The sequence below is a fragment of the Tinamus guttatus genome, unplaced genomic scaffold, assembly GCF_059628265.1.
Source record: "Tinamus guttatus ecotype Peru unplaced genomic scaffold, ASM5962826v1 Tinamus_guttatus_pri_ptg000155l, whole genome shotgun sequence".
Lineage (NCBI taxonomy): Eukaryota > Metazoa > Chordata > Aves > Tinamiformes > Tinamidae > Tinamus > Tinamus guttatus.
Window position 1 is genome coordinate 8,334,391 of NW_028288689.1, and position 25,322 is coordinate 8,359,712.

The 25,322-nt window shown below is 35.7% G+C and overlaps 1 protein-coding gene across 2 annotated transcripts in view; it reads left to right on the forward strand.

The window, feature by feature from the left end:
- LOC104564677 (maltase-glucoamylase) overlaps positions 1-25,322 on the forward strand; it is a 63,961-nt gene that overhangs the window by 36,243 nt on the left and 2,396 nt on the right. For both annotated transcript variants that reach the window (XM_088522668.1, XM_088522667.1), the window contains exons 20-44: positions 368-492; positions 917-1,005; positions 1,220-1,269; positions 2,587-2,757; positions 3,631-3,780; positions 6,407-6,616; positions 7,404-7,558; positions 8,614-8,782; positions 9,768-9,864; positions 9,976-10,088; positions 10,216-10,341; positions 11,665-11,793; positions 11,916-12,023; positions 12,277-12,339; positions 12,576-12,710; positions 14,747-14,831; positions 16,394-16,532; positions 19,078-19,211; positions 19,717-19,751; positions 20,324-20,440; positions 21,611-21,759; positions 22,671-22,755; positions 22,869-22,925; positions 23,622-23,746; positions 24,135-24,223. In XM_088522668.1, the coding sequence (XP_088378794.1) occupies positions 368-492; positions 917-1,005; positions 1,220-1,269; positions 2,587-2,757; positions 3,631-3,780; positions 6,407-6,616; positions 7,404-7,558; positions 8,614-8,782; positions 9,768-9,864; positions 9,976-10,088; positions 10,216-10,341; positions 11,665-11,793; positions 11,916-12,023; positions 12,277-12,339; positions 12,576-12,710; positions 14,747-14,831; positions 16,394-16,532; positions 19,078-19,211; positions 19,717-19,751; positions 20,324-20,440; positions 21,611-21,759; positions 22,671-22,755; positions 22,869-22,925; positions 23,622-23,746; positions 24,135-24,223 (2,905 nt within the window). The remainder of the gene's footprint in view (positions 1-367; positions 493-916; positions 1,006-1,219; positions 1,270-2,586; positions 2,758-3,630; positions 3,781-6,406; positions 6,617-7,403; positions 7,559-8,613; positions 8,783-9,767; positions 9,865-9,975; positions 10,089-10,215; positions 10,342-11,664; positions 11,794-11,915; positions 12,024-12,276; positions 12,340-12,575; positions 12,711-14,746; positions 14,832-16,393; positions 16,533-19,077; positions 19,212-19,716; positions 19,752-20,323; positions 20,441-21,610; positions 21,760-22,670; positions 22,756-22,868; positions 22,926-23,621; positions 23,747-24,134; positions 24,224-25,322) is intronic.

A 25,322-nucleotide genomic window follows, 5' to 3' on the forward strand; every position in this document is an offset into this window, starting at 1 on the left:
ATCATGTTTGAAATAATGAAATATAATATTGATAATAATGCATGAAACGGTTTGAAAGAAAATTATTTTACTAATCACATTTCTTCCAGCGTCCCCCACTACTGGGATGATTATTTTAATGGGTGAAAAGGACATTGTTCACTTCAAATGTTTAGAATTAAATACTGAGAGGTGCTGATTTACAACACGATAACATTTTGACCTATGACTATTTTAGTTTTGTGACTTCTGGCAATTTTAGGGGTATTTACGTAACTTAAACTTTTTACCAAAGGGAAGAATTAAGCTGAAGCTCAGACTCTAGAACAGCATTCATGTCAGTGAGTAATGCAACATACTCATTCACTTTTGCATCCTTGTTAATAAGGGAGCAAAAATCTCATGGAGAAAACAGTGGATTGATATGTACTTACCAATAGACAAAATGGGACTTCATTTGAGAGGAGGCTACGTGTTCCCTTTTCAACAACCAGCTAACTCAACAGATGCAAGGTAAATTTTAAGAATGAATGTTTTTTGACTAAAGTGACTTGAAATATAATTTGAAGAATGGACTCAGGACTGTCAGCTTGCAAAGAAGCAGAAGACTGTCATATTTAGTATATGCACTTCGAAATTTGGAAATTACTGCCAGTCACAACACACTTACACACCTTACAGCATAAGATATCCTGTAATTAACTACAGATTTGTCTGTGTGGGTGCGTGTGTGTGTGTATGTGGACATGTAACATTTTGTAAGTTTGTCATGTATTTTAATTCATTTGCATGAAAATTATTGGACATGAAAACCTTGAGCAATCAAGGGCTAATAGAAAACAATTCTTAAATTTCTGCATCCCTGTTTGTATTTTTAATATTAACAATTAAGACTGTTTATTTCTTGAACATCTAAGATATATAATCTTTCTTATAGCCGAAAGAATCCTATGGGACTTATAATTGCACTGGATGACAATAATGAAGCTTCTGGGGAGTTATTCTGGGATGATGGAGAATCAACTGGTGAGCAGACTAAATAACTATGATGGCCAAAATATTAATATTTTGCAGTTTATGCTGCATTTGTTCGGTGGAATAGCAATCTTAATGGTAGTTTCTGAATGCAAATATAATGATAATAATAATTAGTAGTATATTGGTCTCTACCTGAAACACTGTGCTGTTTTCAATGCCTTCGATTCTGCACTGCAGCTGTAATTTTTTCTCCACCTTTTAGGTACTGTTGACAGTGAAACTTATATTGTTTATGAGTTCAAAGTTTCCAATGTAAGTATTTTTTAAAGAATCTTGTTTTCATTTTCAGTTTTAATCAATAATATCTTCTAAGGGTATCCTTTTCCCCTCTCCCACACTATTTATTAAGAAATATTTAATTAAGTCTAAGAGGTATCATTTTCAAAATATTGTCATCTGATGGAGTTTAAATCTTTTATTTGCCTCTTATTTTCCTGATTACATTTAGTATCTAAATAATCCCTACTTCCTGTCACAAAGTAAACTTAGCATGAAAATTTATAGAGAAAGAACTATAAAGCATCCATGGCAGTTAAAACAGAATGTGAAACTTTTTGGAATCATAGTGATTGTATTGTTTGTGATTCCAGAAAGTTATAAAACTGAAAAAAATAATTGTCTGTAAAATTTAGCTGAATGAATGCTTTGACTGTAAAATTTAGCTGAATTTCTCTAGTGAGAGAGAGAAAAATGTCTGAACTCCCAGAATCCACTTCATTATTTTTATTTATGTATTCTCAAGCAGGAATTGCATCTGGCAAAGTAAAGTCTGTGTAGCTTTTATATTCCATGTTGCTTGGAAAATTCATATTACAAGGTTTCCAAATAATATATGTATTAAAATACTATCTGCTGAAGTTGTTATTTCCCTTGCCATGTTGAAAAAAGAGGGCAACAATTCAGATAGAATGCATGGGAATATGGAAAGGGAAATGTGGGAATAAAAGTGAGAACAAATTCATAAATTTATTTTTCTTTCTGCACATATCTGTCCATACTCTGCATATTAGAGCTTAATGTTAGAGCTTGGGTCTACTGTAATTGAATTATCAGTTGTCTGTAATGTTGCTGAAGGTTTACAGTGAATGAAAGCTGATGTAAATGCTCAGATACATAATGGCATATATGACTGATCTATACCATCATCAATGTGTCATTAATCTGATACTGTGCAATGTAACTGAACAGGGCCTAGCTTTGCTATAGCATGATCTCTGAATGTTGTCTTTCAGTTGTAATATTAGCGATCTCTCACTAGCAAGATTCCAGTAGAGTAGGTATGCTGCGCTATCACAGACACCAGTTACCTTTTTTCTTATTTCTGAAAGCAAAAAGGAAGCTGAAATGCAAGTATGAAGCATATTATGTAGAATGCATAAAACATTTTGTAGCTTTAATAACAATAGCAAAAATAACAAATAGCAATAATAACAAAAAAGACGAAATACACAAAGGAAAAGACTTAGTTTATAATGCACTGCCAAGAATAAATGAGGAAAATGAAATGTCATTCAAAGTTCAATTGTGATTTTTTTTTAAATATAATGGGATTATTGTATTATTCCTCAGAATGTTCTACAAATGAATGTTATAAATAACAATTACAATGATCCAAACAACTTGGAGTTTGAAGAAATTAGAATTTTGGGATTGGCCCAGGAACTAACGTCTGTTACTGTATCTCAAAACAATGTTGTGATAAGTTCTTCACCTAATATCACCTATTATCCTGCAAATAAGGTAAATAATAAAAGAAAAACTGGAATTAAATAGCTCTGGAGTTGTACCAGCTTTATTTAACATATTACAAAGGGTAGTATTCAGTAATATTGCAGATTCCATAGAATATGCTATATATTTTATTACAGAAGTGCAATTACATTAAACTCAACAATATGGACAGTGGATCTCAGTTTTGCTTCAGTCTGTGCAACACAAAGTTTAGTGTACATTTACAAACATTTATTTGTGCAGCTATGTTTGATGTATAAGGAGTGGAATAGTTTTATTGGGCAAAATAATATTTACATTTGTATTGATTCTTTGAAGCCATGATTAAATTAAAAAAGAATGTGAAGTACGGTTTTGACACTTCATTTATCATTTAGACAGCATTTCTGAGAGGACAAATACACAGCAGCAGCAATGCAGAGAATGGATGTGCTACGCAAGCAAGCATGATGCTGCTTGTGGGGAGTTTTCAGGAAAAGGCTTTGCCACCTTAAGGGTAGTGGGGACATTGGTTTGAACCTTCAGTGTATGCGGTCTCTAATCATTACAAGATTACTTAAGTTATTTAAAGTCAAAGTATTTTAATTTTTCCCGACCACTTACACTGAACTTCAAAAGGCTAAGGAGCTGTGAACTTAACTCTATTCCTTGTGTGCTTCCAAAGAATATAGGAGGTGAGCCCTTTTTTTTATATCTTATGTGCATGAATTTCAAGTACATACATTTGTAAAAATAAAACGTTTAACACTGCAGGACAAACACTAAGATATTTGTGATTACATAGGACAGCTTATCATTTCTGCAGTTCTCCACTTCTGCAGGTTCAAAAAAACATTGACATGAAGTAGAATTTAATAACTGCTCATTGTTTGATGTGCATAGGTCGCTCATATAAGAGGACTTCAGCTTGAATTGGGAAAATCCTACTCATTAGAATGGACTCAGGAATTCACTGTCAATGAAAGATTTGATTGCCATCCGAGTCCAGATTCAACAAAAGAAAAATGTGAACAACTTGGCTGCATCTGGAGTGTAAGGAAAAACGATTTGTCTAAACCAAATGAGAAAAGGCATTTTAAGAATCATAGCTTTGGTTTTTTTTAAATTGTTACAGTGAAAAAAGGCAGCTTGGCAGACTATGGTCATTGGTCCACCTGTACTAGTAGCTATATTTACTTCACTGAAACTAGAATGTCTTTCAGCACCATTTAATCTCCCAAAATACATTCAAAATAAAGGGGCAAATGGTTTTTTTGACAGATGATGCCAAATAATATAAGAGCTATAAAAGTAGAATAGCCTTGAGATCAACATCTTCATGCAGCTCTTAACTGCAACTATAACCTCTCTGTTTTTGTTTTTATTTTGCTTTTTGATTTTATCTTGCATACTAATTGAAACACATTTCAATTAAAATTGATTCCTGTGGAATACAATATGAATCTCACAATATTGAGTATCAGGTAAATTTAATCTTTTTGTGGTGTTAACTGTTTGCATTCCTGTCTCTCGGATAGATCTAGATACCAATAGCAAAGATATTTATTGGATAGCTTTATTTCTGGATGTCACATGGAGAAAGATCCATGTCATCAGTGTAACCTTGCAAGGATAATCTTTAGAGTCCTTCCTCAAGTTAAATTATTTTATGATTCAAAAAATCCAAATTTCAAAGTTTGGATATATCCTCTGTGTGAAGTCCAAAATTCTATTAGCCATTTTGCCATTGCTTCTGGCAAAAGGCAGCTGAAATGGTTGAATTTCCATAAATATTATTATTGTGCAATTTTACCATACGATATTTTTATTATACTATTAGAAATGTTTTTGTAATTTTGGATATTTGAAAATATCTCATTGTGAGAAATCACAGTCTGCCACACTTATGAACTGGATACATTTTAAATACTTGCTTAAGTTGGAAGATGGAGAGCAGCTCTGCAGAGAAAGACCTGGGTGTCAGGGTGGATGATAAGTTGACCATGAGGCAGTAGTGTGCCCTTGTGGCCAAGAAGGCCAATGGAATCCTGGGCTGCATTAAGAAGAGCATCTCCAGCAGGTCGAGGGAGGTGATCCTGCCCCTCTACTCAGCCCTGGTGAGGCCGCATCTGGAGTACTGTGTCCAGTTCTGGGCTCCACAGTACAAGAGGGATGTGGAGCTGCTGGAGAGAGTCCAGCGCAGGGCCACAAGGATGATCAGGGGCCTGGAACATCTGCCCTATGAGGAGAGGCTGAGGGAGCTGGGCCTGTTCAGCCTGGAGAAGAGAAGGCTGAGAGGGGATCTAATCAGTGTCTATAAATACCTCAAGGGAGGGAGTGCAGAGGACGGGGATGGTCTCTTTTCAGTGGTGGCCACTGATAGGACTAGAGGAAATGGCCGGAAACTGAAACATCAAAAATTCCATAGGAACTTAAGGAAAAATTTCTTAACAGTGAGGGTGACAGAGCACTGGAACAGGCTGCCCAGAGAGGTTGTAGAGTCTCCTTCTCTGGAGATCTTCAAAACCCGCTTGGATGCAGTCCTGTGCCACGTGCTCTAGGTGTCCCTGCGTATGCAGGGGGGTTGGACTAGATGATCTCTAGAGGTCCCTTCCAACCCTAAGCATTCTATGATTCTATGATTCTATGATTAGACAGCATAGTTTCATTTGTAGAGCTAGACAGGACTGCTGGTAAGTATTGAGAAGTGAAAGGCTAATGCACTAACCTACATCAGCGTGTCTAACCTCAGAATAACTGTTTTGAGTATTTACATTCAATTACAGAAGAAAAATGAAATTTATTTTGATCTTGGACTTGGGAGATCCTAAATAAATAGGATGCAATTTTTAATGGTTATTTTAACATTAGTCTATATGAACAAAGAAATATGAAAGCTTATGAAAAGGTCTCATTGGACGTCACCTGGATAACTAAGGAATCTGGGGCCTCTTGAAGGCATACAGAGGTTCAGAGATCATGTGGCATTGAAATTAGAAGACAGGAAATTTTAGGAGTATCATCAGATCAAGCCTAAAGGTCTTTTTCATGGGTTTGAGGTGCAGATCACAGATACAGAAAATATAAAGCCATCTTTCCTTTGAGGATACATTTCACTCACCAGGCTAATTCTACAGCCTTAGCAGAACTGTTTAACCCCATCTGAATTAGCATAGGGATTATTGAGTTCAGTATTACTTCTGTAATTGTTCTATAATAGCATTAAGTTTTTGACAAAATTCTACATTAAATAGATACCTAGTTAAAACAGGCTATGTGTTAGGTAAGGAGGCCGTGCCTGGTAGCCTGATATGCAAAGATGCCACAGCTGCTTATCGCCAGACCCAGACAGTAGTGAAGCTGAGATTGCATTCCCAGTAGGCAAACAGCACTTTGTGTGTGTGTATGCATGAATGTGTATATGTATACATATTTACAGTCATATCTTTACCACACAATGTGTATATGTATACATATTTACAGACATATCTTTACCACACAGATCAACATGGACAGACCCTTAACACTCACATTCAGCACAGTCAGCATCATCCTTACTCTCTCTGGCTGTTCAGGAGGAAGGTCCATTAGTGGGACATATATACATAGGCATATTGCACTTGGGGAGAGGGGATTTTACTATAAAACCTAACAATTATCAATGTATTTCCATTTGCAGGAAGTAACCTCAGACTTGTCCATTCCCTACTGTTATTATAGTTCTGACAACAGTTACTCTGTTGAAGATGTAAAATATACTTCATCAGGTCTGACAGCTAACCTCACCTTAAACAATATTAATACCAAAGCTTATGAAAATTCAACTTTACCTATTGGAACACTTCTCTTGGAGGTGAAATATCATGACAACAACATGCTGCAGTTTAAGGTAATCTTGCTCTGAAATTTCTCCAAGTTTATGTTATTCCACTGGTGTATTTTATTTACCAAGATAATGTTTTAAGTCAATTTTATATTATCTGGATATTGGAACTCTTACCTCTTAGCACATATCTTTTCCCTGGTAAGAACTTTTGATTATATGAGTCAAGGATATAATGTCAATGTATACATGTAATGTCAAGAAACAACTTTAGAACTAAAGATATCTCATTAGGATGCAGATACAATTATCAATAAGTTTTACTATAGTTGTATTTTTTCTTCTTAACCATTCTTCTTATTTCTAAAATCTATAATACTTTATAATTTATTACTATACCGTTAATATAACTACTCTAAAATTTTATACATTTTTGATTTAACTTAGGTCAAGCTTATAGAATACAGAAAACTTGAAAAAAAAAAGAAGCTCTTAAAGATGGCTAAAAGACAAACTAAAATAACTAAATAATCACTCCTGGTCCAAAACAAAACCTTAAGATTTTGAGGAAATTACAGAAAAAAAAACACAAACACACATAAATACTCAATTCAGAAAATTTTCTCAACTGTTTTCTGTATTCTTTTCAATTGATTCAAATTACTTATTAATATTGACAAGGTTCTGAACAAGTCTCTATGAAAGACTGTGAATCTGCCAGTCTATAGTCCCATTTCTATCAGTCTTTAATAAATGCAGGAATAATACTTCAAATATTATCTTGAATTCTTGAAAATATGTCTCTTTCCGGATGTTTTCTTTGCAAGTGTTTCATGTAATTTTTCATCCACAGATTTATGATTACCAGAACAAACGATATGAGGTTCCCGTACCGCTAAATCTCCCTAGCTCCCCAACGAGCACAGCTGAGAATCGACTTTATGAAGTGTCAGTTCACAGAAAACCATTTGGTATCCAGGTTCGACGCAAAAGCACAGGGACAGTTATGTAAGCCATGTTTTTTTATTATTATTATTATTATTTCATTTATTTTTGCTAGCTGTTTCCAAACCATACCACTTTATTGTCTGGCGTGTTTTAAATGTCCTGAGACTAATTCTTCTACCCATCTAATAGGATAGTATGTCTGTCATATAGCAAGCAGGGATTGCTTGGTCTTTGTGTGTGTCTAAGAATATTTACGCAAGGGAAGATGCAGAATGTGACCTGAGAAAGATCCTGTCTTTTTCTCGACTTGGCTAAGGTATTTCACTGTCATCTCATAGTCTGGCACATCCTAGAAGTCCTCTATCATTTCAAAGTACAGGACATAGACATTTCGAAGGGCTGGTTTGTGTACACTTTTCAATTATCTAGGAAACGCAACAATTTTCTATACTTCTAATATTTTCCTTGGGTGAAAACAGTATTTTTTTTACAAAGGGGCTTTGTTCATTTATTGGGTTTTTTTTGGAGGGGGTGAGCAGTGGTGGAGGGAAGGCTAGGAATACAAAATAGAAGAAAATTATGTCTCAGCTAGTTTGCAGATGGGTTTTAGTAACATGACAATTAATAAATCTAGGAGGCGTTTCACTTCTTAATAAAGTCAGAACTAGAAAGCAGATTGCAACCATAGTTAACCACTATATCTCCTAGGTTTTGCTTCCAAATAAAAATGCTTTATTTCATTCCTTCGTGTAATTAAAACTGAACTGGATTTTTGAATTCCTTTTTGCCAACCAGAGTAATTATTCAAGCCATAGTTCAGTCCCCTGAACAATCAGATTGTAATTCAGTTTTTAACAATAATGAAGTTGATTTGCAAATAATGTTTCAAATAATCTGTACAAAAAAAAAAGAGTCCATTAAACCCTTAAAAAGAAAATCTTTTTTTTTTTTACTGTATCACATACAGCACCAAGGATGAATAGATGATGAATGGTGAAGTGTGAAATATATTCACACTTTCCTGAAAAAGAAGGTTGGCTCTCAGTTGCACACAACACTGAAAACATCTATATTTGTTTTTTATTTTATTTTTTTTCTTACTTTTTCTGTTTTAGTTGGGATTCTCAGCTACCAACTTTCACATTCAGCGACATGTTCCTTCAGATATCTACCCGCTTGCCATCCCAATATATATATGGTTTTGGTGAAACTGAACATACCACATTTCGACACGATATGAACTGGCATACCTGGGGAATGTTCTCAAGAGACCAGCCTCCTGGAGTAAGTGGAAACAAATTTCAATTTTGATTTCTGAGTATTTGGACACTTTTTGCTTCGTACCAATCTCTATTGAGTGTCTAGTTGTGATCTATCACCCAAGGGAGAATTTGCCAACGTTTCTGCACCAATGACGTTCCAATAATATAAAGATCATCCTTAATGTCTTTGAGTCTGTAGTCCTTTCTTATGATTACAGTGACCAATATTAGTGATCAGTGAATCTAATCTACAGTAGGGATTTAAAGTCCACTGGGAGTCAGTGGGTACCAGACACATTATTAGCTTCAGTCTCATTTATCGAGGTTTATATTATCAATGTTTTTTCAGTAGCTGCAGTTAGAAAAAAAAACAGCCATGACCTACAAACCATCTGACTTTGCCTGAATCAGATAATGGATGACAATAAACGAGTTAGAAATATCAGCACATTGATGCTCTTTTTATATATACACTTATTCTGAATTATTCTGAAAACTAGGCTTGTGTTAGGCTTGTGTTAGGCAAAATCCCACAAATCAGTGGGACTCAAAGTAGGACTTACAGAAGTAAATCAAAGATTCTATGCCTATGTGTATGAATGTATGATTGTCTGCATAACACAATGCCTTCAGTTTTCAGGGAATTAATACTGAAATAACAGTGCCATATGATATCTATAATTTCCAGTTCAGGTTTTGAAATGTAAATGAAAAATAAGGTTTACCTACTAATGTTTGAAAAGAAGAAAATTGCGTATTAGTGATTTTTTAATAGGCATTAATACATTTGCCTTCTCCTTGAAGGAGTCTGAATCAGACTGACCTCAAAATGTGAAGTGGAAATGATGTTTTCTAAGAATTTAAATAATTACCTTTTTATGATTTTTAATTTTATTTGTTGAATATTCAGCAGTTGTGTTTCTGATCATTTATTAACTTTATTAGTAGATGTTATAAAGTGAATGCTTGTGGTATTTCTCCAATAGAAAACAGTTTTTCTTTTGCAGTATAAGTTGAATTCATATGGTTTTCAGCCATTCTACATGGCTATGGAAGAAGATGGCAATGCCCATGGAGTTCTCTTGCTTAACAGTAATGCAATGGGTAAAACAAAAACTTTATTTTCTTAATGTTTTATTTATTTATTCATTTACTTATTGGCAACAGTGGCTTATCCAGGCATGCATTTCCTTATTTCACTTCCTCCATTTTCAGACGTGACATTCCAGCCAACTCCTGCTTTGACATATCGCACAATTGGAGGAATTCTGGACTTCTACATGGTTTTGGGCCCAACACCAGAGCTTGTTGTTCAGGAATACACTGCAGTACGTTTTCTTCTTCTATTACAATCTGGAACTGTATATTTTGGGAGTTTTTCTTTGTTTATTTGTTTTTTGTTTTGGTTTTTTTTTCACTTATTTGCCAAAAATATTCTTTTTTATTTGGTTCCAGCTGGTTGGACGACCATTCATGCCACCCTACTGGTCCTTGGGGTTCCAGCTATGTCGCTATGGATACAGTAATGACTCTGAAATTGCTGAACTCGTGTCTGCAATGAAGGCAGCTCAAATACCCTATGTATGTTGATAGTGGTTAACGTTTGTGATGATCTTGAACTTCTGGATTCAGACTACTGTCAAATTTAAAGCAGTAAAAAACACAGCCATAGAAGAAGAGAGGGCAGTATCTGTTTTATGCCATATCAAAACATTTCTATAAACTTAATGGTCTATCTCTTAAAGGCATGCTTAGTTACCATGCGTCTGAGTACTATAGCACTAACCATCTGCCTAATTGCACGTTCAGCTTCAGAGCTGTTGAGGTCCCCTGTGGTCCTTTAGCCCTTTCATACTGTGAGGAAGGCATTCAAGAATGCAATTTTCAGAAGCCAGTGAATTAGGTAGAAAAATAGTCTTACACAGGCCTACTTTTAGGATTTAAGATCTTGGAGACTGCAGAAACTTGTATCACACATGGGAATTCTTGGGTCAGGTCCTATCAAGGTTGTGCATATGAGCTTCTTTTTCCACTAAAAAAAAGCCTTTTCTTTCAAAACATGGCTCAATCAGAACAGTGTTTTAGTATTTTAGTATATGTAGTGTTGGCCAGTGGCTTAGAGAATACAGCATTTGCAGTGGGGATGGGTTTGGTTTTGTCTTTGGAGTATGGCTATTTGAATCTGGCCTTCCACCTCCAAAATCCAAGTCAGCTTCCTGGGGTAAAGGAGATCTTCTGAATTTAAGATTTTTCACAAAATGGCCATATCATTTTCACACATGCACATCAAAGAACCATTTAGACAGTCATTGACTCTTACAGTGCAAGGTGTGAAGGAATAGGATTTACAGGAAAAACAAGGAGGGAAAGTTAAGCAGTCACTGATACTGTGCATTATTCTGTTATGAGACAGTTATGTTTTGGCATGGTTTGTTGCTTGGAATGTCACAAAAGCACATAGACTTAACAAAAATATACTTTTAATTTAAAGTGCCACTTAATTTTATATGTAATTAGCAAAAATGGATTTCAGTATGGAACAATGGATTCCAGCTGTTTCTGTACCATGTGTGGTAATATATATGCAGTTGCTGTGTATATTATATATGTACATAAATATATATGCATACACATATAGGTACAAATCTGATTTTTTTTTGCTACCACATATATATCTACCTTCAAAATAAATATGGCAATGAAAGCTTATTTTAATACCGGATTTTCCATTAGGTTACCTAAGTGCATTCATCTGTTATCCTTAGCTCTATGCTACAGCAGATTCCAATTTTACATTTCAAAAATTCAGTAGTTTGATACTAAGTTTTGATAAGGGACTACGAACACAGACTTAAAAAGGGGGGTGGGGAAGAGGGAAACATTTATTGTTTTTGTTAATTGCAGGATGTTCAATACTCAGATATTGATTATATGGAACGACAAATGGACTTCACCCTTAGTCCACGCTTCACTGGATTACCAGCCCTAATTAATGAAGTGAAACAAGAAGGAATGAGGTTTATCCTAATCCTGGTCAGTGTTGAATTCTGGCTTTAAATTACAATATATCATTGCAGAATCCAGAGTATATATAACAGCATTTAAATTTTTATCTTCTGAGAACAAAAGTAAAATTGTATTACTGTCAATTTTAGGATCCAGCCATAGCTGCAAATGACACCGATTACCTGGCTTTCACAAGAGGTGTGGCTGATGATGTCTTCATAAAATGGCCCGATAGCAATGATATTATATATGGAAAGGTATTGTTTTTAAAAACCATAAGACAGTAAAGGTATATTGTATCCAGATAAGTATCATGTCATTTTCAACTCCACAGAAAAAAGACTTGTTCATTCTAGAATTTACATGACATTCAAGCTACAGACTGAAATGTCTTTAGTTTGTGTTGCCTTTGGAACATGTAGCTGTAAATATGGCTTCAGATGTTAGCTGTTGGTACCCATTTAGATTCAAAATGATTTAATTATTTCAATATGTTTTTCTTCCTACTAGGTCTGGCCTGATCTTCCAGATGTGGAAGTTAATGAGACACTGGATCACGACACCCAAGTGGAGGTGATTGATGTGATTGGTTATTGACACAAAAAGAGAGGATGCAGCACAATAAAGTGAACTGACTGGTATAACTTAGTCCAAGGAGGAGGACGGAGAAACAGTTCAGTCAGTCCTACCACGCTACATCTGAAAAAATAGCAAAAAAGTGATTTTTTTTTAAATTAGAAATCCATCATTTTAATAGCGTGAAGCTTTCAGTCCTATGCCTATATTTTATTTTTCTACTCCTTTTACAGCTCTATCGAGCACATACTGCTTTCCCAGATTTCTTCCGCAATTCCACAATTGAATGGTGGAAGAGAGAAATCATAGAATGCTACAGCAATCCACAAAATGCATCAAGAAGCTTGAAATTCGATGGCTTATGGATTGTAAGTGCATATTTTTTCCTATTTCTGGGAGTTTTCTTTATCAAAACCCAATAAAATATGATCAAGTTTTGGTTCTGATGTCTCTGAGGAAGTAAAGATGCAGACATTTAAAATTAAAATATTATGAATGGCCTAATAGAGATTTTTTTTTAAAGCATCATTATTTGTCCTAATTTTCTCTATTAAAAATATTATTCCTATCAAAACTTCATTTCTTACCTTTGACTTGAATATTAGCTGCTTCATAATGATATTATTCTTCTATCAGTGTTTACAATGCAAGCTTCTTTTATAGCAGGAGACCACTATTTTTTACCATCACTTTTTCCGTGAGATAAAATGAGTTAAATCAGAGTTTTAGTTTGCTTCTCAAATCAAATGTAATTGCACTAGTTGTGAAACCTTTTAAGTAGTCATATACTTCTATACAAAATTCAGAAAAGTCTAGGGATCTAGTAGAATATTTGGTGTTTTTCTGTAATGCCTGCTCTTGTTCACTACTGCCAGAGGACAGCAGGCACTGATGATGCACACAATCTTTTCAAAATTCAGTGATATAGTGTGTTCTGAATTTGGTTAATAAGGGATTTTCTCCTCAGATTTATACTGGTTAATACAGAAATGCTTTACTTAGTCCTGAAAATCAGAATTTTCCAGTTAACATTTTCAATCAGCCTGCTGAAAAAGAAAATTAAATATTTAGAGCAAACTGCCCAAATGTAGAGTATGTTCATCTCACTCCTTTAGACTCCTTAGAAATATCACACCGGCATACTGGCGAGCAGATACACCAGCTGTATCCCACGCAGGCCAGCTTGTGCTGGAATACACCCTACTACAGGGACTGTATCAAGGCCATTGGTAGCAAAATTAATTATGGCATGGCTATAATTTTTTTCTCTGCCAGAGACTAGTAGAGAAAGCAACAGATGACAGCATTCCTATTTAGTTTCAGAAGTTATGCTGCTGATAAGCAAAATGCAAAAATCTGTTGGAGGGCCAGGAACCAGGGCACTAAGTTGAACCTGAACTCTTTAGCTAAAGGCCTCAGTTTTGTTTGGTGCTTTAGATTCTTGCTGCCTCAGTGAGTGGCAAATTTCTTTCTCCACAATGGCAGAGTTTTGGTGCATGGAATAGAGCCTACTGTTCTTCCTCTTCCCTTAAAAAGCCCCTTTGCCCCATTGATTTCTGACAGACAAGATAAAAATTTAAATTAGGATCTTCATTTCCTTATGAAGAATTAAAGCTCTAGGCTCTTCTCTGAAAGGACTGCACCACCTTCTGTTGGTCTTTAAAGAAAAGGGAAAGCTTTTAGTGAAGGGAAACATCACTGCATTCATCTTTTAATCAGCTGCAGCTCCATATTCCTCTATTTGTGCTCTCTCCTGGACTTTTCCTGCGTCCTTACCACCCATCCATGCTGGCCCAGCACTACAGGTGGCTGGTCTGAGAGTGAGATGAAGAAGCTGAAGGAGTTGGGGCCTGTTGGGGCCTGGGCCCAAGAGTTTTCCAGCCAGTCCCTTTCTGGTTCCCATTCCCAAACCAGCTGTGCGGAGGAGTGTAAGCAGTGTCCAGGTATGGGAGAAGAGGATGGGAACAATCTTTTAGAGGCAGCTCATGTCTGTGTGGAGTGTCACTGTGCAGCCCACTGACTAAAAGAGAAGGAAGGAGACCTGAGAGCCTAGTAGAAGTTATAAGGATACCACACAGAAAATATAAGAAATAGTGAAATTCATTCGTTGAATACCAGCGTCAAGGCTCCATGTGGATCCATGGTAACCTTGTATTTTCAGAGAATATGTTTAATAAAGAAATTAAACTTTACAATTATTATACATTAGAATGCTACTCTGAGAGAAACCTCTGCTTTTCTCTTTTCAAGTACAAATGTGAACCTATGTCAAAAAATGTAGCATGGGAGACAAAAAATGCAGCTGCTCATGTTCCTGAGAACTTTCACTATGCTGCTTTTCTGCAATTTAGGATTTAGTGTATGTTGTACAATGAGACAAATTAGCTTTGCTTTTTGTTTTTAGGACATGAATGAACCTTCCAGCTTTGTTAATGGTGCTGTTTCTGGTTGTAGAGATGTCGACCTAAACTTTCCACCCTATATGCCATGTAAGTATGATCACTCTTCAAAGCAGTTTCAGGTCACTTTGGTTAATATATAATTTCTTACATAATATATGTGACACAGATTAATGTAGATAAGGCAACAATTGAACTCCTAAATAAAAGTAGCTCTGTTTTCAAAGAATATTTCAATTATTATTATGTTTTCAAAGATTAAATCCTATCTATTTTGATGAGAACCGTGAATAAGATCAGAGTGGAGAGCTGTGTGGCAGAAAAGGATCTGGGAGTGCTGGTCAACAGCCAGCTGAACAGGAGCCAGCAGTGTGCCCGAGTGGCCAAAAAGGCCAAGGGCCTCCTGACTGGTATCAAGACCAGCGTAGCCAGCAGGAGCAGGGAAGTGATCGTCCCTCTGGGCTCGGGGCTGTTGAGGCCACACCTCAAATCCTGTGTTCAGTTTTGGGCCCCTCACTACAAGAAGGACATTGAGGTGCTAGAGCGTGTCCAGAGGGAGCTGAGGCTATTTACTCTGGAAAGAGGAGACTCAGAGGACACCTTATCGCTCTCTGCAACTACCTGAAAGGAGGTTGTAGTGAGGCCGGGGTCGATCTCTTCTCTAAAACAACTACCAAAAATAGGACAATAGGAAATGGCCTCAGGTGGTGCCAGGGGAGGTTCAGGTCAGATATTAGGAAATACTTCTACGTGGAAAGAACAGTCAAGCATTGAACTGCCCAAGGAAGTGGTGGTGCGACCATCCCTGGCAGTGTTCAAGAACTGTGTAGAAGAGGCACTTAGGGGTATGGTTTAACAGGTAGAGTGTTGAGGGGCTTATAGTTGGACTCAACAATCTCGAAGGTCTTTTTCAACCATAAGGATTCTATGATTCTGTGACCTGCCTATGGAGTTTGATACCTGGAGTTTTATACCTAAGTGTTTTGCTTTGGACATGATCAAGAATGTGGTTCCCAGAGTTTTGCATATTGGTCTTAGTCAAGTGGTGAAATTAACGAGTAAAAAATTAGAAATATCCTCATGTTTTCTCTCTTGAATAATTATTTATATGTGAAAACTTAAGTCGTAATTTGAGGGATTCACTTGAAATACTTGTCATTCTTAATGTACTTTTACTTAATAACTGGTATGCAGTGGTGCGGTACTGGTAATAATTATAGTACTTTATTAGAATACTTTTGTTGCTTACCACTGTCTTTAATTATGATGCATCATTCCTCAGGATTTGCCAGAAAGCTAATATTCAGAATATTCCTCCCAGTTTTCTGCCTATATGGGTGAGACAGACATTTTAACAAACATTTCAAATGTTTTCTGAATTAGTATATATTCTGTTGACTTTCTGAGTCTCTTCATTACAGGCATCGAGAACTGAGTTATTAAAATTCTTGCAGACACAGATACCTACCCAAAAGTATTAAGAACAAGCAATTTCAGAGAACTCAGTGTTATTTATATAAAAATAAATAAATGGCAGTATAATTACAAAAAAGAAAGAAAACACCAAAAGAGATTATAAAAATTAACAGTAATTGAAATTATTATTGAAGCTAATTATTAAAGTAGAAATGTTTTCATTTCCTCTCCATTAGATTTAGCCTCTAGATCAGACGGATTAGACTCCAAAACTCTATGCATGGAAGGTCAACAGTATCTCTCGGATGGTACTCCAGTTAGACACTACGATGTCCATAATCTTTACGGATGGTCACAAACAAAGCCTACCCTGGAGTAAGTTTGTTATTTCCAAAATATGTTACAAATGAATTATCTATGTCTATACTGTCAAGACCAAAACATTCACCCATTTATTTAGCATGACTAGATTTTTTTTTATTTTCATTTTAGTATCTTCATTTCTTCAGTTCAGGTAAAAGTGGAGTCCAGTGCTAAGAAGGTTGAAAAACAATGCAGTAGCACTGTATACCTCTGGACATACTGAAATGTTCTTTTTTAATGATGTAAATTGTCTCCATAGGATTTCCTTTTAAGAATTTATTTTCTCAGCTCCAAGATGAACTTTATTATTTGTTTCTTAATGAATAATATCCAAGGCTATTTTAGGTAACTTCTAATATGGCAATTTTGTTTCACTTCCAATTTGATGAATATGCAGGGAACAGTACTTCTTTACAGCCACTAATGACCTTAAACTAATGACCTACAGAACATATCAAGACTACTTAAATTTTGACTAAGTGTCAGCCATCATTGTCAGCCAAGGTAGTCACAATATTGCTGACAGGATAGGAAAAGATTATATTAATATTATTAATTAATTATTATTAATATTATTAGCCAAATGAAATGCTTTTTTTTTCTTTAAGCAGACAGTAATTTAACACAAAGAGGAATATTATCATTTCTTCTGTTCATGAAGTGTGAACTCAAGTAAAAAGATTTTTTTTTCTGTTTTGAGAGGCACTACAGCAGAATTGACTATCATAAACTACACAAGCAAATTTTCTCACACTTGAAAGGTTTAGAAAATCCTTATTAAAAAGAAATCACAACTCCAAGTTTTTTTTCTTCATTTGCTAATTGGAGAAGCAGTTGGATACTTGGAGAAATGTTGCAGTAAGTATTCTAAATCATCAAAATAGCAATTCATTTGCACACAAAGCTCACAGAAGCATGTGACCTAAATGGGAACAGTAAATTTTTACATAATCTCATGTAATTTCTATTCTCCACCTGTTACAAGTAGCTTCCTGTTATTGACTTAATGTTATTCTCTAAAACCAAGGCTTTTGTGTAATCTTGAAAGCCAGAATCATTGCAAGTGAATACGGTAATCATCTTGATTGCTTTTATTCACATACAGACTTTTACATTCAGTTCCTTTAAGTACATATGCAGTTCTATGCACAATGCATGCTTTCTTCACATTTCAGATATTAGTTGCAAATTTACAAAGCAGAGTTTATAGAGCAAACCAAATGAAAGTTTAATTTCAGCCTCTCTTCCTTGTCTCTAAGAGGATAATCAATCAAAAGCCTTTGCACCAAATGGATACATCTGCCTAGTTCCTCCAGCCCCCCCAGCATCCCAGACTTTTCACAATTGCTATCTTTTTCCTGCTATATGTTTTCATAATGCTGTTAACACTGCAAGCACGCATACACGTCCAGGTACTGATGCTTACAACATTCACCATAACGTATCCCAAGGATCCCTGCTCATACCACAGAGTGAGACTTTCAGAAGATAAATAACATCTTTTTGCCCATGCTATTTCTAAGAGAACATCTGGAAAAGCAATTGATGGAGTCCTACCTTCGTGCTGGCTCTTTCCTGCTTTCCCTGTGAAGTCCCTAGAAGTGCCAGCAATGCACAAGAAAACCATGATCTGGGGATCCTGATAGGTTCATTTGTCTCTCTCTCTCCTGTGGGCCCAGTCTCTGGCTGCCCCTGTGCTCTGAACTCAGTGTGAGCAAGGAGCCGCATGCAGAGGGAAGGGCCATACTGCTAAACAGTATCTTGCCAGTAGCATTGCCTGACTTTTACTTCACTTACACATACATGCTTTTGCTTCTAACTTGAGAGAGAAAAAAATCTGGCTCTGGCACATCATTCCGGAATATTTACTAACCCTTGCTCTAAACTTCTGGAGACCAAAATTTACCTAATGCTGATATGTCACTTCAATTGGTTCTTTTTTAGCTGTGAGACTGGTTATCTGCTCAGAGCAGAAAATGTCTAATTCAGTATGATTTCTTGTAGACAAATCTACACTGTTTATTTCATATAATCTTTTCTTTGAAATAATTACAGATAAAAGACTTATTTTTTTGCTCTGGAACCACTTTGGCAAGTCATATTGTGCTGTCAGGTTTAATACTTATGACACCACTATTTTCCCCCTTGCTAGCTTCTTGGCCTGAATTTTTTTGTAATTACTTTCAGTTGTTGCTGCAAATTTTCTGGTATTGCAATAATGGACCGATGTGCCCTGGATCATGTCATGTAATATGGAAAAATGTGTAATCTCATCCAGTAATTAGCCTTAATTGAACATCTGCATTTTAGCACTGTTCCATGTTCACTTCTAAGCATAGGCTGGCTAACGCTTAATTCTGTATATTACAGAATGAGAGTGAATCTGAATACGAAGCAATTCTTGATTGGATGTATTACGCTAGTAATACTTACTTGAACAACATAGCTGCACTTTGCTATAGCAAGAGAAGTCATTAGACATTTTCAGTGTCTTGCATAATATCTTTTTTATTTGGGTTCTTGTGTAATTTTTGTCTTCTCCTATTTTCAATGTTAGTGCCTTGCAGTATGTCACAAAGGAGCGTGGAATTATTGTTACCCGTTCAACATATCCCAGTAGTGGAAAGTGGGCAGGACACTGGCTTGGTGATAATACTGCAGCCTGGGATCAGCTCGCTAAATCTATTATTGGTAAGCAGAAAGAGAAGGATATGTAATCCTTTTTTTTCTTTCTTTCTTTTTTCCTTTTTTTTCAGTGCAGTGAATTATTCTTGATTTACTTGCTTTTAATAATCATGTGCTTTTACCTGAAGTTACTCAATTAAGCAGTCAGAATTCATAGTGAATTCCTTTTTGACCTTTTCTTTTCACTGCCTATTATAAAACTCTTTGCAATTATACAGTAATTGGCTTTGGCCGTGTCCTGCACTGAGTGGTCTATTTGCCGCTGTATTTACTCACTACGCACGGTCTCCCCCCGACTCATTTTTCACCACATTCCAGTGATCCTGCCCCTTCTTGCCAATATCTGTTCACTTCTGAAGTACCAGCTCTCTTGTCCTTCAATAAGGGAATAACCTGACATATTGGTGAAACTGAGGAATGTTTGTATTTCCATACTTACTATGTATGCAACCATTATCTTACCAGAGATTAAAAAACAGTTTTTATTGTTGTGTTATTTTTTTCATTGCAGGCATGATGGAGTTCAGTCTCTTTGGAGTATCTTATGTAAGCTAAAGTCATTATCTTTTATTATATTAGCTTTACTCAGTATAAAAGTCAAGACTAGTGTGTCCAGTTCTGGGCTCTCCAGTAGAAGAAGGGCATGGAACTACCGGAGCAAGGAAAATGTGGAGACTGGAGCATCTCTCCTACAAGAAAAGGCTGAGAGCTGGAACCGTTTAGCCTGGAGAACAGAAGAGAGGAGAAGGCTGAGGGGGGATCTTATCAGTGTTTACAAATACCTTAAAGGAGGGTGTCAGGACAGGGCCAGACTATTTTTGATGGAGGGAATGGCCACAAATTGAAACAGCGGAAGGTCCATCTAAATATGAGGAAAAACTTGTTGACTGTGAAGGTGACGGAGCATTGGAACAGGTCACCCAGACACATTGTGGAGGCTCCTTTTCTGGGGGTATTCAAAAGCCGCCTGGCTGCAATCCTGTGCAATGTGCTCTAGGTGACCCTCCTTGTGTGTGGGGAGGGTTGGACTGGATGGTTTCCAGAGCTCCCTTCCAACCTCAACCATTCTGCATGATTCTGTGACACTATCCCAAACGGATTATTTTCTGAATTTTCAGACAGGAGCAGATATATGTGGCTTCTTTAACGACGCAGAGTATGAGATGTGTGTTCGCTGGATGCAGCTGGGTGCCTTTTACCCGTTTTCAAGGAATCACAATGGCAAAGGAACAAAGGTGAATGAGGCTTTTGCTAATACTTGTGCCCCTTGCAGTGTACTTGAGCAGAGCAGCTAGAACATCACACCAAGAGGCCAGTCTCTCCCCTCAAATGAACTAAAATGCAACACTTTTATGGCAATATATTTTAAAGGGCCAAAACTGACCTTAATGTTCTCATACTTATTTGTTCATGATCTCACAGCAAATTAGAACATGGAACTGTGGAATGAGATGCTTCGGCAGGTATCTTAAATGATGGTATCTCGCACATTTTCCCTATGAGCCATTGAATTTCTTGTTTCTTATTATGTAAAATAGTTCATTAAAGAAAATGAAAACAAAAGTATCTAAATGTAGAACTGTGTTGGCTAAGGACTGTATTGCAGAAATTCATAAAACAAGATAACGGGAAAGATGAAAATAGCTAAAATATCATTATAATATAATTAAAGCTTAAGGTCTGGCAGAGTACAGTGTTTATGCAGGTCTTTATATCAATAATTCAATCCACAATCTAATGGATTTAAGTCTGCTTTTGAAAAATAGTGTGTTTTGTCTTGTTGCAGCACACTTTCTGGTAGGCGTTCTGGAAGTTAAAACAAAAACAAACAGATCCCAGGTTATCACGTTGCTTCCGGTCTTGCCCAATTTGCCAAAATGCTCAATATATGTATTTAATATATTAAATAAAGGCTGAAAGGGCTCTGACATTCACACTAGATCTTCATTATCTTTTAAAAAGTGTCGAATTTTGCCCTGCAGAATAGAGGGATAATGTATCTGTCTTGTACAGCAGCAAGTCAGTTGAGTTTGCATGGAATATTTTCAAGTATTCTGTTTTTTTGTCTTCTCAATCTTCTGGTTTCCCTGCCTGTAGCTGACAGTGACACCTACTGTTTTTCCTACCACTTTACTCTTAAAGGCTAAGTGAATAAGGGTGCTCTGAATGGCAGGAGAAAAGGAGTTTGAAAGAGCTCAAATAAACCTCCTCTGCTATGCGCTGCTATTTTGATGCACATTTGAGAGTTACTACTACTATAGATTATATGAGTTTATAGGTGTAGTATAAGGTGAAAAAAAGAGATACACCACTATAAACAACAGCAAATTCTTTAACCCATTTTATTTTTCATAGCTTCGAAACAAAATAATCCGATTTGAATAATGGCATTCCCTTCTTTTTAGAGGCAAGATCCTGTTGCCTGGAATTCAACATTTGAAGACATTTCCAGAAACGTACTGAACATAAGATACACCCTGTTACCATATCTCTACACATTGATGTATGAAGCCCACGCTCTTGGAAGCACTGTGGTCCGCCCTCTGCTCCATGAGTAAGTGTGACTCTTCATACTCCACTAATCATGAATTTCCATAGTCCTAAAAAATAATATTTCCCTCAGTAATTATAGCATTTTTTCTTTTAAAATTTGCATGAGACTGAGAATACAAGGTGCCAATACCAAGTCACATTTTGACAGCGCTAGTTCTCTACTTCGTAGTATGAAAATATTTCACAGTTTGAAAATATGCTTATCTAGGATTAATGTGTAAATATTAAGGCATATGGACATATGTAAAATCAAAAAGCAAATGTAGCAAAACAACTGGATCAGATTTCTAAGCTGAAAAATAGAAAAAGAGGGAGGCAAGGATTTGATGTAAATTGTGAGAACTTGGCCTCAAAAACATAACTCATTTTGGCCAAACTTACACATTATATTGAATATACATACATATATAAATATATACTAGTATGTATTGTATATAATGAGTATATAAAATATATTAATATATTATATTAAATTATATATAAAAACAAATTGTATTATATTAAAAAAGACAAGTTTATGAAAGTCATGAGGACTTTTTTGTACCTAGTCAAAAAAGACCTTATGTGCAAAAGTTTAAGTTTTAACATTAATGATGAAGTCTAACTAAATGTTTGTCTTCCACTAACAAGCATTGAACTGTTTTCATATATTGACTTGATTATCTCAAAGTACCTAAGAAATAAATGTTAGAAATTAGATAGTGGTTTCCAGTCTGGCACGTATGTAATTTTGCTATTACTAATACTCACCAAGCAAAACTGATCTTTTGCATATAATAATCTAAATTTACCAGTAGTAGCATAAATAAAATTGAGGAAATAGTAGATTCAATTACTCCCCCCCCCAAAAAAAAAAACTTAAATAGGGAAACATTTTGTAATATCAAACATCTTAGTTTTGTTACCTTGCAGATTTGTGGAAGACAGAACAACGTGGGAAATATATAGACAGTTTCTGTGGGGACCTGCACTGCTCATCAGCCCTGTACTGGAATCAGTAGGTCTTTCTTAAACACTTAAGTGTTTAGGTATCTGGAAATGTTAAAAGTCACTTTATCTAGAGTTCCTATTTTGTGTTAGTAAACATAAAATGAAAATGTTTGCTTCCAGAGCGCTGTGACAGTGGATGCTTACATACCGAACGCCCGCTGGTATGACTACTACACTGTAAGTAATCCTAAAAACTGCCGTGCGTGCTCTTACCAAGGCTGTTTAGACAACAGCACGGTGTGCCGAGGACGGTGGGGAACCAGCTCTCCTATCCAGTTCTTACCAATGCAGCAATCACAACTTCTTGGCTAATTTCTTCTGAAAGACGTCAGCTCCTTTTAATATTTTTAACACGACGACAGCAAAAGTAAATTAAAATGCGGAATAAAGCCTTTATTCTAAAGTATTTCCATTGACTTATTAAAACCTTGAATGTTATACATTAGTTCTTTGCTGAGAATGCTGGAGTAGCAGAAGGCAAAAGAGATTTAGCAGCATCAGACTTTCACAGAATGTTAGGAAGGATTTAGAGGAAGGAACAGCAGGCATCAGAAGTCACTTCATCTGTCACTAGTTAATATTATTTCACTGGACTAAACCCTTTGGTTCAGTTGCTGACAGTTATGGTCAAGTCATTATTTTATGTTTTCAGAATTTCATACTTTATCTTTAAAAATAGGTAGTTTCTTCTACTTTAAAAAGTATTTGTGGCAATGATCTTAATATTTAGATACATAAACTATTATTTTATTATAACTATATAGTTTATATAATAAACTATTATATAAACTTTCATTCTTAAAAAAAAGTATAAATAAAGAGTGATTCAACATGAAGACTAATTTTTGTTTTGGTTTACTTCTGCATTTATAGGATGAATATATTGGCGTTAGGGGACAATTCAGAAGTTTATCAGCTCCTTTGGAATTTATCAACCTTCATATCCGAGGTGGTTACATCCTTGCTACACAAAGCCCGGCTAATACTACTTTCTACAGGTAGGATTAAAAAATTAATTTCAGTTTATTTTCTGTTTTTAAAAGCAAATATGTGATTAAAACTATGGAAAATAAACTGCACATTAATTATATGGTGGAAGCTTTTTTCTGGATTCCGTGGTTGAACCTGGGAAAAGTAGAATTTTCTAGTTTAGTGGGTACCATGCCTCAAAATATCTTCCATTTCATATAAATATCAGCCCCGAGAGTATCTACATGTGTGATAGCACACTAGCCTCATGGCTACGTTTTGGTTTCCTTCTCATGGCTTCCTTTAAATTTATGCTTTCTGTTCAAGAAGACTAGAATCAACGATAAATTAAGCTGCATACAATATCTGTAATGTAAATTACAACAAATGAGAAACAAATTATTCTGTTTTTCGTAGCCGAAAAAATCCGCTGCAACTTATAGTTGCTTTGAATGATAGTGAGCTTGCACAAGGTCAGCTTTACTGGGATGATGGGGCTCGCATTGGTGAGTACAACGTTTCTTGTTATCACATTAAACCAAACTAATTTCAAGTTTTCAGTGCATAATTGTTGTCGCTCTTGAGACAACGGCTCAAGAGAGATAGTTCTAGTTCTGCAAATTGCTAACGTGAACAACAATATTTTCTTCAGACATTTCTACAATGAGTGTGCAACAAGACACAGGAAATTTGTGTGTTTAAAGGAACAGACCAGAAAAAATATAATAAAACTATATTTATTCTGATTTATACCCCATAATAGTTTTATTTAAAGAATTTGTATTTTTAAAAATAAATTGTGTCCTGGACCAAGGACCAAATATGTAGTAAGAATGTTTTCTCATACCTAAGGGAAGTATAACCATAGATTAAGTGGGAAGTTTTAACTAATTTCCTCAGTATTAATAAATCTAAATTATCTTCAGATAAGAGATATTTAGAAGCTTCTTATATTTTGTATTCATGTATTATCCTTGCAATATTATACTTGATAAGATTATCATCCTTGTATAAGCTATCACCTGAGATTTCTACAAGTAACACAATTGTTATTTAGCATAATGATGTGCTGGGAAGTCTGCAGGACCCTGTCAGTGTATTTGGAGGTGCTTCACCTACATAATCACCCGGTTTCATTGGAGTCTAGATATTATGACTATGTTCATGGTAGGTTAATGATAAAAGAAATTAGCACCAATCCCATTCCATGGGATTTCTGTGATCTGTTTTCCATAGGGCAGAAAGACACCTAAAATTCCTCTGGTTAATTGACTTCTTTTGGTACTTAAGAATGAGCTGACAAAATACACAACAGTGATATTAAAGAAGCATCAGTATATATCATGATAATGTGTTTTGGGACAATCAGTAGTTTTGGACATGGAAAAACACTTCTTCAGAGGGAAATATTTTTCTCTTGCTGATCTTAGTGTCCTTAATCTTCCTAATACCGTTTGCTTGCCTTTTTTGCATTTTTCTTCTATTTTTTTTTAATTTAACCCTTTTAAAATAGTATAGGGTTCAACAAGAATGCCTTTTATGCCAAAAAGTATGTTTTCTGAAAAGTACCAGAATTCTGTTTTCCATTTACACGCAGAGACATAC